This window comes from Channa argus, chromosome 9 (assembly GCF_033026475.1).
Source record: "Channa argus isolate prfri chromosome 9, Channa argus male v1.0, whole genome shotgun sequence".
Taxonomy (NCBI): Eukaryota; Metazoa; Chordata; class Actinopteri; order Anabantiformes; family Channidae; genus Channa; species Channa argus.
This window is the reverse complement of record NC_090205.1, coordinates 712,302-725,966: the sequence shown is the minus strand read 5'-3', so window position 1 is coordinate 725,966 and position 13,665 is coordinate 712,302. Positions and strand designations below refer to the sequence as shown.

General features: G+C 39.3%; 2 protein-coding genes across 7 annotated transcripts; one reads left to right on the top strand and one right to left on the bottom strand.

Moving 5' to 3' along the window:
* The first annotated feature begins 1,285 nt into the window (after window positions 1-1,285).
* Window positions 1,286-2,536, top strand: LOC137132809 (trace amine-associated receptor 13c-like). Its single transcript, XM_067515797.1, has 2 exons — window positions 1,286-1,362; window positions 1,702-2,536. Exons 1-2 carry the CDS (start codon window positions 1,286-1,288, stop codon window positions 2,534-2,536), a joined length of 912 nt encoding a protein of 303 aa, XP_067371898.1.
* A 434-nt stretch (window positions 2,537-2,970) lies between these two features.
* On the bottom strand, window positions 2,971-12,843 carry LOC137133301 (coiled-coil domain-containing protein 141-like). Of its 6 annotated transcripts, none has more exons than XM_067516783.1 (6): window positions 12,733-12,843; window positions 11,429-11,629; window positions 11,171-11,331; window positions 8,652-8,774; window positions 7,059-7,292; window positions 2,971-3,649 (listed from the first exon to the last, which is right to left on the bottom strand). In XM_067516783.1, exons 2-6 carry the CDS (start codon window positions 11,502-11,504, stop codon window positions 3,587-3,589), a joined length of 657 nt encoding a protein of 218 aa, XP_067372884.1. In that variant the 5' UTR covers window positions 11,505-11,629; window positions 12,733-12,843; the 3' UTR covers window positions 2,971-3,586. The 6 variants fall into 6 exon arrangements, with proteins under 6 accessions (XP_067372884.1, XP_067372887.1, XP_067372881.1 ...); XM_067516786.1 differs by lacking the exon at window positions 2,971-3,649 and adding an exon at window positions 3,681-4,454; XM_067516780.1 differs by lacking the exon at window positions 2,971-3,649 and having other exon boundaries at window positions 4,463-7,292.
* Between the last annotated feature and the right edge of the window lie 822 nt (window positions 12,844-13,665).

The window sequence follows — 13,665 nt, the reverse complement described above, 5'->3', positions numbered from 1 at the left end:
TTGCATGAAAATATTTATGTAATTTATAGGCAATTGTTTTCGCACTTTAAGGTGGGCTTATTATTGTCATTGTTCACATTTTACCTTTTATTTTATTTATTTTTTTGGTTTGGATTTATGTTTACCTTCCTGGTAACTTTATAGAAGGGATATGGCAAAAATATTGTAATAGCCTGGCTAGCTAACCAGTTAGTGGACTAGCATAGCGAGCCCCAGGAGATTATGGGTAGAGACATGTAAATAGTTCTGTGTGTTTAAAGTGTATAATGTGTGTAATTTCCTTTGCATTCATGATTCTAGGTGTGTGTAAATGTTCTGGTTCTGTTAGTTGTTTTTATTCTGTCATACGTGGTTTTGGCTGGCACAGTGGGAGAAAGTGTTGTGTATAGGATTGACCCTCATGGTGACCAGCCCCTGTTTGGTGGTTCCAAATTAAACTTGGCTATCTCTGGTTACAGAGGAGGCTGTAAAAGGCAAGAGCTGTCTGTTGATTTGGTTTGTGCAGCGTATAGGGCACAAGTCTTCTCTCCTCAGCCTGCCATTTTGGAAGTTTGCTCCCATTGTAGCCTGCTAGTGCCCAAGCTAGTTGCTTAGCCTAGCTTAGTTAAACTAGCGTAGCCTCAGCTTTGCAACCTCCCAAACTTAGTTGCTGTGGGGGAGAGCCACTACAATATAATGTAAGCTAAATTTCTCACATGCTTTAAATGAAACTTTTTATCAAAAGTAAGGTGAAGTGATTTGAGTTATATTTAACCCACTAGCTTAAACAAAGCAAGCCAAACTTGCATACAATCAACAAGCTCCAACATCATTAATAAAGCTAGCTGGTGTTCAATGAATAAAAACTGACTGAGATTAATGCAACATCCCTTAAGTACACAGAACATAATGGCACTACGTTTATTGAACCTAACTCCATGAGGTCACATTCAATTAATAAAGTTACATTAATTTAACATTTTGTTGCATTTAATTTGCTATTATTTATACTATTAAGTCAATGGGATTTTGTAGGATCGGTTGACATAACTAACTTAATTATAACATTTAATTTCTTTGAGTGTAGAAAAACAAACTTGTAATTGCATCAGTACTGTGACCAAAAGAGGGAAAGAAACAAGGTAGGAGACAGTTGAAGTTATGATGAAGTATGTGATGCAATTATCAAGAGAGAGACTGAGCTGTAAAGAGAAGGGGAGGGTGAGGTTTATGTGAAAAACTAAAATATCAGTTGTCTGACAGAGTTTCAGTAAGAAGCTTTCAGGGTTTCAGCTTCTCTCCGAAGATGGAGGACCAGGACAGAGCAGAGCTCTGCTTTCCACAACTCATCAATGCCTCCTGCAGGATACCAAAGATCCATCGGTCTAAAACTCTGCACATGTATTTACTGTTCTTCATCTCTGTGTTCACTGTGATACTCAACTTGCTCGTCATCATCTCAGTCTCCCACTTCAGGCAGAGATAAACTCAGCAGAGTTTTTGTCAACTTAGCAGAAATTACAACTGATCCTTTTATAAGTCTGAACAACCTGATGTTGATTTTGTGTTAGTTTGATAAAAACTTTACATCTTGGCACTAGATATATGTCTAGGTATATATTCTGCTTTGAGCCTTAAAGGTTGAGGTGTGCCAAATATAAGGTATATCATTTTGTAATAATGTCTGATATCAAATTTAATTGAGCTTTTCTCCCAATGCAGGCAGCTGCACACACCCTCCAACCTCCTCCTCCTCTCTCTGGCTGTGTCAGACCTCCTCTCGGGACTTGTGGTAACACCGTTAGGAGTCCTCAGACAAACAACCTGTTGGTTTCTCGGTGACCTAGTGTGTTCTTTCTATAATTATTTTAGCTGCTTTGTTAACTCTAATTCAATAGGAGACATGGTTCTGATATCAGTCGACCGCTATGTAGCTATTTGTCACCCTCTGCATTACCCCACCAGAGTCACTGTAACAAGAGTTAAAATGTGTGTTTATGTGTGTTGGATCTGTTCTGTTCTCTACAGTGGTATGTTTTTAAAAGATGATCTAACTCAACCAGGCAGGTACAAGTCCTGCTATGGAGAGTGTGTGATCATCATTGACAACATTTCAGGAACTGTTGACATTGTTTCATCATTTATTGTTCCAGTTACTCTCATAGTAATTCTATATCTGAGAGTGTTTGTGACGGCTGTGTCTCAGGCTCGTGCCATGCGCTCTCATGTTGCAGCCATCACAGTCCAGCATTCAGGGACTGTAAGGACTAAGAAATCTGAGCTGAAAGCAGCCAGGACTCTGGGTGTTGTTGTAGTTATTTTCCTAATATGTTTCTGTCCAATATACAATGGCTCTTTTATAATAGACAGCTTTAACAATGCTTTACCTGAAACAATTGTGTTCACTCTGATGTCTGTTAACCCCTGTCTGAACCCTGTCATCTACGCCTTGTTCTACCCCTGGTTTAGAAAAGCTATCAGACTAATTTTCTCTCTTCAGATACTGCAGCCTGGCTCCTGTGAGACCAATATGCTGAAAACAGAGACTGTGCAGTGACTGAAATGTGATCTGCTCTATGGACAAAGAAATTCATTTGTACATGTTCTTCAGTGTGTAAACTTGTGAATGTGTTAAATGTATCTGTTATATATTTAATATTTAATCCTTACCAATAATTCACCAATTCTGGTTAGACTGTGTCAAGGGCACTAATTGTACAGAATAACTGCTGCAGACTAACCCTGTGCCTCATTCAGCTTCTTTATCTCTGAATGTTTCACAAATGCCTTCAGGTTTATGTCTTTGTGAATTATATACACTGTACTTTCTCCCCATGCACTGATGAATTGCTTTAAAGTGAAGGCCTAGATTCTAAAATGTGCAACACACAAGAAAACAGATCTCCAAACATAATGGTAAAAGCTTTGCAGGTTTTTATTAAAATTAACCAAATACTAACCAAATTAAATCTTTTTAACTGATCCTATGATGTTTTTCATTCATGGATGTTCCTCAGATGCCGACTGTAACCTTTATACTTCCACTGGTGGCTGGTGGAGTAGGATTTGAACATGCGGCCTTGTGTATTCCAACCCAATGCTTTACCACTGAGCCAACAAGCCCCCTATTAAATGCACTTATATAGCACGTTTCTACCTTATCAATACCCAAAGCACTTTAAACAGCTTGTCACTTACACTCACACCCTTATGAGGGACCTGTCCTGAGACACCACAAGCAACTAACTTGGGGCTCCTCTATGCTTTTCCGCCTGTTACTCTGATTTCCCGGTTGCTGGAGAGAGGAGTGTCTCACTGTCATCCTTGTGGCCTCAAGGTGAATAGAGGCACCGTGGTTTCCGGCACTCTGCCAGATGCATGCAGGCCCCATGGCAGGATCAGGATCAGGGAGCTCCCATGGCATGTGGACGCGCTGTCTCAGGTAACGGGATGATCCGCAGCCCCCCAGTTCTGCTCAACCAGTGGGTCTAGCCCCTGAGAGGGAGCGCCTAACCGACCAGGGGTTTTCGCTCCACGTGGTCGCCACCATTCAGGGTGCAAGGGTGTCATGTACCACTTTCTCCTATGTAGCAAAGTGTTCATCTTTTTAGCGCTGGTGCTCGGAGAGGGGCGTGTCTGCCCCTTCATGCCCTCTTCCTCGGTTGAAGTCCTTGATTGCAGATGTAAATAATAGTAAAACATATTTCAAATATATTTAATTAGCATAACTATTACCAGGATACATACAAGAGATACACAGAATGGTGAGAATACAGGTAATGCTTTAGTGCAGAGGAACAGAAGGAACAGAAGCCTTGGTCTTCCATGGATGAATGGTTCATATAATGCATCCTAAGTCTACAACTTTATGGGGCGTTTTCAAACAGCGTTGAGGCTGCATAAAGGCAGTCATTGTGGTTACTGTTATTATTTAGATTAACTGGGCTTGCTACCTTTCGTCACATAAATCTTGATGGTAAAATTACTCAAAAGCAAATTGTGTTCCTCCTGATGTTGGTGACTGTCATCTGTCACTTATTGGCCATTCGTAACCACATCTAAGTCCAGTGGCTAACACTATCATGTTATTTAGCTGCTTAGCTAGCACTTTTTCCACATATAGCTATCCACATATTCTACACATAAAAAACACATGTAAATATTTATTCCACTAAATGAACTCCATACAAGGAGTGTATGGCTATTTGTTCTGATTAGCTACTTTTTACATGGTTGTAACATTCCAGGGACCTTTCCACATAAAAACTGCAATGAGTAAAACTATGGGTAAAAGAAAAAAGAAAGCCATCAGTGCTCAGCATAGAGAGAGAAAAGGGGAGGGATGAAGGTCAAGAAAGAAATAGATAAATCAGTTGTCTGAAGCTGTCAAGGCTGCAGCTTCTCCTCCTCCTCTCTCTGAGGATGGAGGATCAGGACAGAGCAGAGCTCTGCTTTCCACAACTCCTCAATGCTTCCTGCAGGAAACCAGAGATCACTCAGTCTGATGCTGTCTTACTGCATTTATTGTTCTTCATCTCTGTGTTCACTGTGGTTCTCAACCTGCTCGTCATCATCTCAGTCTCCCACTTCAGGCAGAGATAAACTTAGCAAACCTTACAATTGATTCTTTTTATAAGTGTGAACAGTCTGATGTACAAGAAAATGTTACTTAGAGTTAGTGTATGAATAACTTCACATCTTGACACCAAACGTATTTTCTGCTTTGCTGACAATGTAAGACATGTCACTTTACATTAAAGTCTGATATTACATTACATGTCTTTGTCTCCCTGCAGGCAGCTGCACACACCCACCAACCTCCTCATCCTCTCTCTGGCTGTGTCAGACCTCCTCTCTGGACTTTTGGTGACACCGTTAGGAGTCCTCAGACAAACAGCTTGTTGGTTTCTTGGTGATCTCACATGCTCTCTGCATAATTATACAGGCTCGTTCACTATCTTGGCCTCAATAGTAAACATGGTTCTTATATCAGTCGACCGTTATGTGGCTATTTGTTGTCCTCTGCATTACCCCACCAGAGTCACTGTCATAAGAATTAAAATATGTGTTTGTGTTAGTTGGACCTGTTGTGTTTTCTACAGCAGTCTCATTTTAAAAGACGATTTGAATCAACCAGGCAGGTACAAATCCTGCTATGGAAAGTGTGTGGTTGTCATTGACTACATTTCAGGAGCAGTTGATATTGGCTTTACATTTATTGCTCCAATCACTGTGATCATATTTCTGTATATGAGAGTGTTTGTGACGGCTGTGTCTCAGGCTCGTGCCATGCGCTCTCATGTTGCAGCTGTTACACTCCAGCATTCAGGGACTGTAATGACTAAGAAATCTGAGCTGAAAGCAGCCAGGACTCTGGGTGTTGTTGTAGTTATGTTTTTGATATGCTTATGTCCATATTACAATGGCACTTTTATAACTGACAGCTTAAACAGTGCCTTACCTGCAACCCTTATGCTCACTCTGCTGTGTGTTAACTCCTTTCTGAACCCTGTGATCTACGCCTTGTTCTACCCCTGGTTTAGAAAAGCTATCAGACTAATTTTCTCTCTTCAGATACTGCAGCCTGGCTCTCGTGAGACCAACATGCTGTAAACAGACACTGTGTAGTGACTGAAATGTGATCTGCTCTATGGACAAAGAAATTCATTTGTACATGTTCTTCAGTGACTGAATTCACAAATTCCAACAGTGAAAATGTGCAGTTCTTAAAGTTGTTACTGTCAGACACATGTACTGGGATGCTTTAGGTAATTCTTATACAATCAAATATCATAGACGTATATTGCGACAATTACTCAGAGCTGCTAATATTAAACCTATATGTTTTTCACTCTGCTTGATTCAACTTCTGGTTAAAATAATAATTTAGCAGTTTTTTTCTCTACATTGCACTACTTAGTACTGACAGGTCTTGGCAGTGAATCAATCACAGTGCAGAATGAAAACATATAGGTTTTAATATTGCTATTTAATCAATACTTAATCAGCAGAATAATTACATACAATGTTATATGCATGTTGCTAAGCATAGTGGGATATGCCATTTTCTGCCTCCAACAAATAAACAATAGAAGTTTTTCTCACAACATTGCAAAATTTTGTACAGGCCTTCAGCCTTAAAGTAGCAAGAAATATTCTCTGGTTGGTTTCTTACTTACCTTGTTTTCATTTTTTGTAACTTTGTAATCTTAGTACACTGAACTTGAACTGTGTGTTATTTTAAATATTATTATCCTGGATTTATCTTAATAGTTATAAGATCAATAAATATTAATTTATAAGTGTCCAATGATGTGTTGTTTATTTCTTTGGTGATAGAAAACAGAGATCAATTATCTGGACAATCCCCTTGGTTTAATGTGTGAGTAATTAATTAGCTGTGGTTAATCAATGATTGTATTTCAAGACAGTATATTTCTATAACTATTCCCTACAACAAGGATAAATTAATATTCAAGTTTGTTACAGTAGATCGCACTTCATATGAGACAAGTAAATATTCTAGTCTGTTGTTGGTACGGATATGTGTCTAAAAAAGTTTCATGCCCAATCAACACCATAAAGAAATTGAAAGACATTTCATTAAAATTTCTCTTAATTTATAAGTACATTAACTATGTTCTGAATGATTTGCTACAAACATATAAATAGTTTTGACTGGCTGTGCAACATGGTATGTGATAGAACTGCAAGTTAAAGCCATTATTCCTTCTTTTCAGGCACTCAACAATAAAGCTAAATGTCACTTTTGGTGGGTGATGTAGGTAAATACCCTGATCTTCTGTGGCATGTGTCGTGCCTTTCCAGAGATAAAAAGAGTAATGGTAACTGTTTCCAAGTCACACCCCTGGCCTAACATACTCAGAAAAACCTGTATTATATTCAGTCAGACATTGTTAAAGTACAAGCCAACAAAACTTCATAGCACAAAACCTTGTAATGTTTTACTTTCTGTAAGATGATCCATGATCGGTTTTGTGTGGTTGCCTGATTCCCAATACTAAAGGATTGAGAATTAAAGGATATCCTAAGTTTTCATATCTCTGGAGGCCTCTTACCTCCTGTGTTCTGTTGTAAAAGTCCGAAGCCAGTGTTAGGACTTCCTGTCGTCTCTCAAGAAGATGAAGGAGCAGAGACCATCCCTCGCTCAGAGATGCTGCCATGGCCTTGTTCACTACTTCTTCCTTCTTAGTTTTGATGCTCTTCTTCTGCTCCATCATCCCTTCATCCCTCTTCTTCATCTCTGTCTGTCTGCTCCTTTCAACCACAGCTAACACTTCCCTCTCATATTTCTGTGATAACACAGTAGTGCAAAAAGAAGGTTTATGATAAGATTGCAAAGAAAATTAAAAGCAAGCAAAATAATTGACTTATTACAAAAAAGGAAAATAATCACTCCTCAGTCAATAAGAAGACATTTGCTGCTGTGGTTTTAATATTTATATTAACATATTTACATAAACTAAAAATTTTGAATTGAATTTTAAGGCAACTGCTGTTGTCATGTTGTTCTGTACCGTTATTAGTGTTACAGCAATTGTAGTCATCTCTTACAACATTAGAGAAAAAATTTACTGGATTCTGCCTCCATTATCTTCCACTTAACCAGAGTTGGATAACAGTGGCAGAAAGTTTATTAAGGTTTTTTTTTTTAATTTTCCCCAGCAAAAACTTGCAGCTCCATTGTCAGGATTCTGAGGCCTATCCAGGCCAGATATGTTTATGCTCTTTCATGTAGTCTCCTACCAGCTCAGTGTGCCTGAAAGACCTGCGATGGGAGTTGTCCAGGAAACACTTTTAGAAGATGCCCGAACTGCCTCAACAGCAGTAACTCTAAAATCCCCAGTTTTCTGGCAGAGACATTTATATTGATGCTGCATTAACGGATTAGCCCATTTTGTTGTCCAGGTGGACACCCAGGTATTTGATTTCTGAAACGAATTGTAAAGAGGCTTGACAAGAGTCCCAGACTTCCTGAAGTCCACCACCATTTCCTTTGTTTTTTTTTATGTTGAGTTGGAGATGATTGTGTTCACACGATACTCTGTGACATCTCCACCCTGGATACATCCAACAACTGCAAAGTCATCAGAAAAGTTCTGAAGGTGGCAGGACTCTGAGTTGTACCTGAAGTCAGAGGTATACAGGGTGAAGTGAAAAGGGGATAGAACAGTGACCTGTGCTGCAGGTTACTGTGTCAAACACACAGTTTTGCAGACGGATATACTGGGGTCAGTTAGTGAGGTCAGTGACATAGTCCAAAATCCAGGCAACCATGGAGGTGTCAACGAGCATGCTCTTTAATTGCTCCCCCAGCAGGACAGGCTGTATTGTGTTAAAAGCATTAGAGAAGTGATAGAACATAATCCTTAATCCTCCAAACCCAACTGGAATGGGTCCAGAGATGGTTTCACCAGAGGCCGGATGAAGTCCAATACCAGTCTTTCCAACACTTTCACGATTTGGGAGGTTAGAGCCCCAGGTCTGTAGTCATTTGAGACACTGCGGCAGCCACTTTTGGTACTGGCACCCGGAATGAATTTTTCCATTCCACAGGCACACAAGCCTGATTTCCGCTTTCCATTTCTGACTCTATGCTACACACACTGTTAGCAGGAACTTTGCTTTTATTTCTCTTTCTACATGCTTACCTTGAGTTTCTCTATCAGCTGCTGCTGTTCCTGGATCAGTGTCTGATTTTCAGCCTTACTCAATCCAATCTCGCAGAGGCCAGGATGGACCTGTACGAGTTGGAGGTGGACCAGGGATCCACTCTGTACACACAGACACACATGATATAAATCAACAGTTTCCATAAAGTATAGCCTGCTGTGTTATGTTATATCTAGCTAAAGGGGCCCAAATGTCATCTTTTCATGCCCAAGTGAGTCTGGTCAGATTTTTTTGTGGTCCTAGATCCAATTCATATTTGATCGCTCACAATGAGATCACTGTCAGGCTTGATGTGCTTTTTAATGTTTGATTTCTGGGATTCAGATGGAGATTAGGACAGAAACACAATACAAAATAAATTAACATTCACGTTTACATACTTTTTGGACTGTTTTAAAAGTGTGAAAAAGGTAAACTGTGGGTAAAGTCCACAATAAGTCCAAAATAAACCAAGCAGAGAGAGAGCAAAAACACATCACAAGAGCTTGGATTATTCTTAAAAGAAGGAAATGACTGGCAGCTCAACAACATCAAAAGGCCTGGAAGACCACAGAAGACTACTAAAGTGGATGCCTATAAAGAAGAATGCTTTGTCAATGGCCCGCCTTTCTGCGACTGTGGCGCAGGAAGATAGAGCGGTTGTCCACCAATCCCACATTGGTTGGTTCGATCCCTAGCTCCTTCAGTCGCATGTCAAAATGTTCTTGACAAGACACTGAACCACATCTTAGTTGCTCCTGGTAAGTGTTGGCCAGCTGCATAGCAGCTCCCTTATCAGTGTTTCAATGTGTGTGTGATTGTGAATAAGAAGCAGTGTAAAGCACTTTGAATGCCAATAGGTAGAAAAGTGCTTTATAAGTGCAGACCATTTACCATTCCTTCTAAAGAGTCTTCTTGAATTGGCTTAATGTCAAAATCTACAATCAAGAAATGGTGTAAAATACAGAAGCACAACAAGGTGCAGATCACTGGTAAAACTCGAGAACAGAAATGCTAGATTAGACTTTGCCAGAAAACACCTAAAAAAACTTCTGAAATAAGATTCTTTGGACTGATGAACCCAACATTAACTTGTATCAGAATGATGGGAGGAGAAAAACAACAGCTCATGACCCGAAACATCAACATCATCGTCTGTCAGACATGGAGGAGGCAGTGTTATGGCAAAGGCATGTATGGCTGCCAGTGGAACCACGTCACTGGGGTTTATTAATGACCAGACTGTTCATGCAAGAAATGGTATGAATTCTGAAGTGTATAGGGTCATTCTGTTCATACTATTGATACTAATTCTCTTTTGTTTTTGTTGTCTATAGAGTGAGGTGTGTGTGTGTACTTCCTTTACACACACACAGCTGTACTTGCTACTTAGGGAGAACGAAAGAAGTAAAAAGAAACCGGACATTGAGGCCGGTCCTCACAATTTCAAATAGGTTACTGAATGGAAAGGTAACTGAAAGTAGCTTTAGGTTAGGGGTTTGACATTGTATTATGTCATTGAGTGTCCTCACAAAGATACAACTGTGTATGTGTGCATGAGGAATGCTGCATTCCTCAGATACCTGATACCTGATTCCCTGAGGAATCTCTGGCATGTTAACTGGGACACGTGAAGCATGGCCACATACATACTTAAAATACATAAATACTTAAAAACACTTACTGACTATTATCACATGTACATATATACATTTACATAGAATGAAAACATTTTAAATACAGTCACATTTAAAGCATTGAAAGGCTTCAGCTGCTGGACTCAGAAACACACACTTCCCATTACAGCAGTATCAGTAAATAGTTTGTGCTATAACAGGAAGCAGCACATGGACAGAATATAGTGTCTGACTCATATCTCCTCACATTGCCTCCAAAGAAAGAATGTCACTTTATTATTTTGCTTAAGTCAAAGCTGAAAATCCACCAGCTAAATTAACTGTTGAATAGACATTTTAATATTTGCTTAATATGTCATAATGTAGTGGGTCCTAAAGTCAAGGCTTACACAAGATAAATTTAACTGAAAACCCAACAAGTGCTGTAACTCAAAGGATAACAAGAGAGAATCTGTTTCTCAAATCATTTATTTTGAATGTGACAGCCTAATATTAACCATCAAATAGCTCTGTACTAGATTTCGATTTATTTAAAGCTCCTAGAAGTTGTGCTTTTTGGTTGAGGCTGCTTTTATCCAAACCACATTAAAAATGCAGATCAAAACATTAGGATTCAGAGTCTTGTTCAAAAAATCTTAGACATGTGGACCAGAGAAACTGGGGATAGCACTGTCAGAACTGCAATTAGTGGACAATCACGTCACCTCCTGAGCCTGACCACCTTCTACAGCACAGATATTAGCAGCTGAAACATTGGTTGTGCCAACTTTCACCAGTAACATATTACTTTTAGAGTTTCCTCCAGTTTCCTGGATACACCGGACTTAGCAGCAATGAGTTTGTGATTGTCTGTTCAGACAGAGAGCTCATGCACAGCCTACCTTGAGGATAGAGATGACTATCTGTGACCTGCCGGCCTGGATGGCAATGGTGCTGAGAGTGGTGAAAGAAGGATTCTTGTTTCCTTCCTTTTCTCCTCCATCTCTGATGATGATACTTCCCACCTCTTGTCTTCCACATTCCACAGTCTCATCAGTTTCTGCTGTTGTCATGAAGATGAAATCCTGCTGTTACAAGTTCAAAAACAGTAGTGCGTGTAAGCTTGTCACTAATGTAATCTTAAAGCAATCTTCTCTTACAAGGTTTTCTCATACTTCTAATACTTTTTCCAGTTTTCTCGTGCTTTTCTGTTTTCACTGATTCCTTTCTTTTCATTAAATTGGCAACAGTGGCTTCAGAAATTCTTCAAAACAGGTTGTGTTGGGAAGTGTGAACACCTCCAACAGTTGTAATCCAGTTGCTGGTTGATTCCTGTTTTTGACTGTCCACGGTCCAATCTCCTGAAAAACGGAGGAAATATGACTTAAAGAAAAAAAAAATACAGTATACATTATATTCCGTCAGTCACGGAGGATGTATTCAGATCCTTTATGTAACTAAAGGTGCTTATGATGGGAAAATTCACAATTACAGGTAAAGTCAAAGTAGTAGAGTGTAAAATCAGATGGTACAGATTAGTACTTAGGAGGTTATCAGATCATCAAAGGACCAAAGGAGCATGCAAACTACAAACAGAAAGGCCACAGATGGCAGGTGGATTTAAACAAGGGACCTACTAGCTGTAATGTGACAGCCAATAGCCATCCTGTTTGCCAGCGCTGTACCCTTTATTTTCAACAACTATTTGTACTAATTTAAAAAATAAGGGGTGGCTTCAGCTCAGTTGGTAAGGCAGTTGTCCACGGACCACAGGGTCAGGGGTTCTATCCCCGGTCCGGCTATATGTCTAAGTTTCTCTGAGCAAGACACTGAACCCCTAACAGCCCATTCCCCTCCCCAGCTGTGCTGTGCCAGTGCAAGCCTGGTGGAAATTAGGCAGGGTTGTGTCAGGAAGGGCATCCAGCATAAAAACTGTGCCAAATCAACATATGGACAATGACCTGCTGTGGCGACCCTGAACTCATGGGATATGCCTAATGGACAAAGAAAAAAAACTTATTTGTTTCTCTTATCCTCTAAAATGATCTCTTATCCTCCACCTTTTCCCCCTTCCTTGCCATAGTCTTGTCTTTTTTTTCTTTTTGTACAAATGATAAAGATTTACTCCTCCTTTTATGGGTTTAACTTATTCACTTCAACTTTATTGCTATAGCACCAATTCACAACAAAGTCATCTCAAGTCACGACTAAAGATATACTCTACAGATATGAAGAAAATTACTTCATACTGAATGTACAGGGGAACCTAATATTTAGTAGGTGGTATAGTTGTTAACAAATACATTCATAAACTTCTGATCAGAGCTATTTTACAGTGTGTTACACGCCCGTTTTGATTATATCTACGGGTTAAATTTTACCCCTTAAAGTTTTAAATTGATAAAGATGTGACAAAAAAAACAAAACAAAGCAACTCAACACATAAAAACTAGAGCAACAGTACCTGAGCCACTTGAGTTGATATGGAGACGTTTTCTTGCTGCTGCTGCGACTGTGGGCCCATGAAAGACATTGACAGGGAAAGAGCTGAGAGAGAGGTGGTAAAAATAGATGTGGTTTCCAGTGGGATTAGCACACAGTTGAATGACAGAGAGACATGTGCCTCCTGAAAACAAACACTCCTCCCGCTCTCTTTTAATAACACACTGTCAATATATCAGCACATAAGCAAAATGTAAAGGTATAAAACTCATCTAAAGAAAAATGCAGATTCAGCAAATGAACTATTTCATAATGTTCAATAAACATTGCAGTGATCTTCTATTTAGTAAATGACTGAGACATTGAAATGAAAGACAAAATTAGTTTCAAGAACTTTAGATAATTAGAAAAATTAGATAATTAGAAAATGCACATTTCCACCCACTACTGTTAAGTAGAGTAGGAGCTAATTTAAGTGACACACATTTTATACTCGAGGGTCATTGATATTGAACTTGCTTCTTTTGGTTCTAGTTTGGGTACTACTTGTAAAAGAATCTTATTAAACATTTCTATATTAAAATATCATTCTACTTCTAGCTAAAAAATGACTCCAGATGACATCAATTGGAGGAACCTTCAGTTCAGATTATGTCATCTTGTTGTTCACACTTTGGAGGTTGTAATCATGGTCAACATGCTTTTGCAGAGCTTCTCCAGTTGATATCATCTGAAATCTGTGGAACTTCCAGTCTGCAGTGGACAAGGCTGACTTCATTCCAGCTATTGCTCTCCATTGGCCCATCAGCTGCTTGCACTTACAAAAACATGGATCACACAAAAAACATGGCCAACCCAGCTGCAATTTCCACTAATATCCTGACAAGGCTTGTGTTTGTTTGGCGTTTTGTGTTTATTTTTGTGTGTGTTTTTGTAGTTGATTGTTTTGACGAGT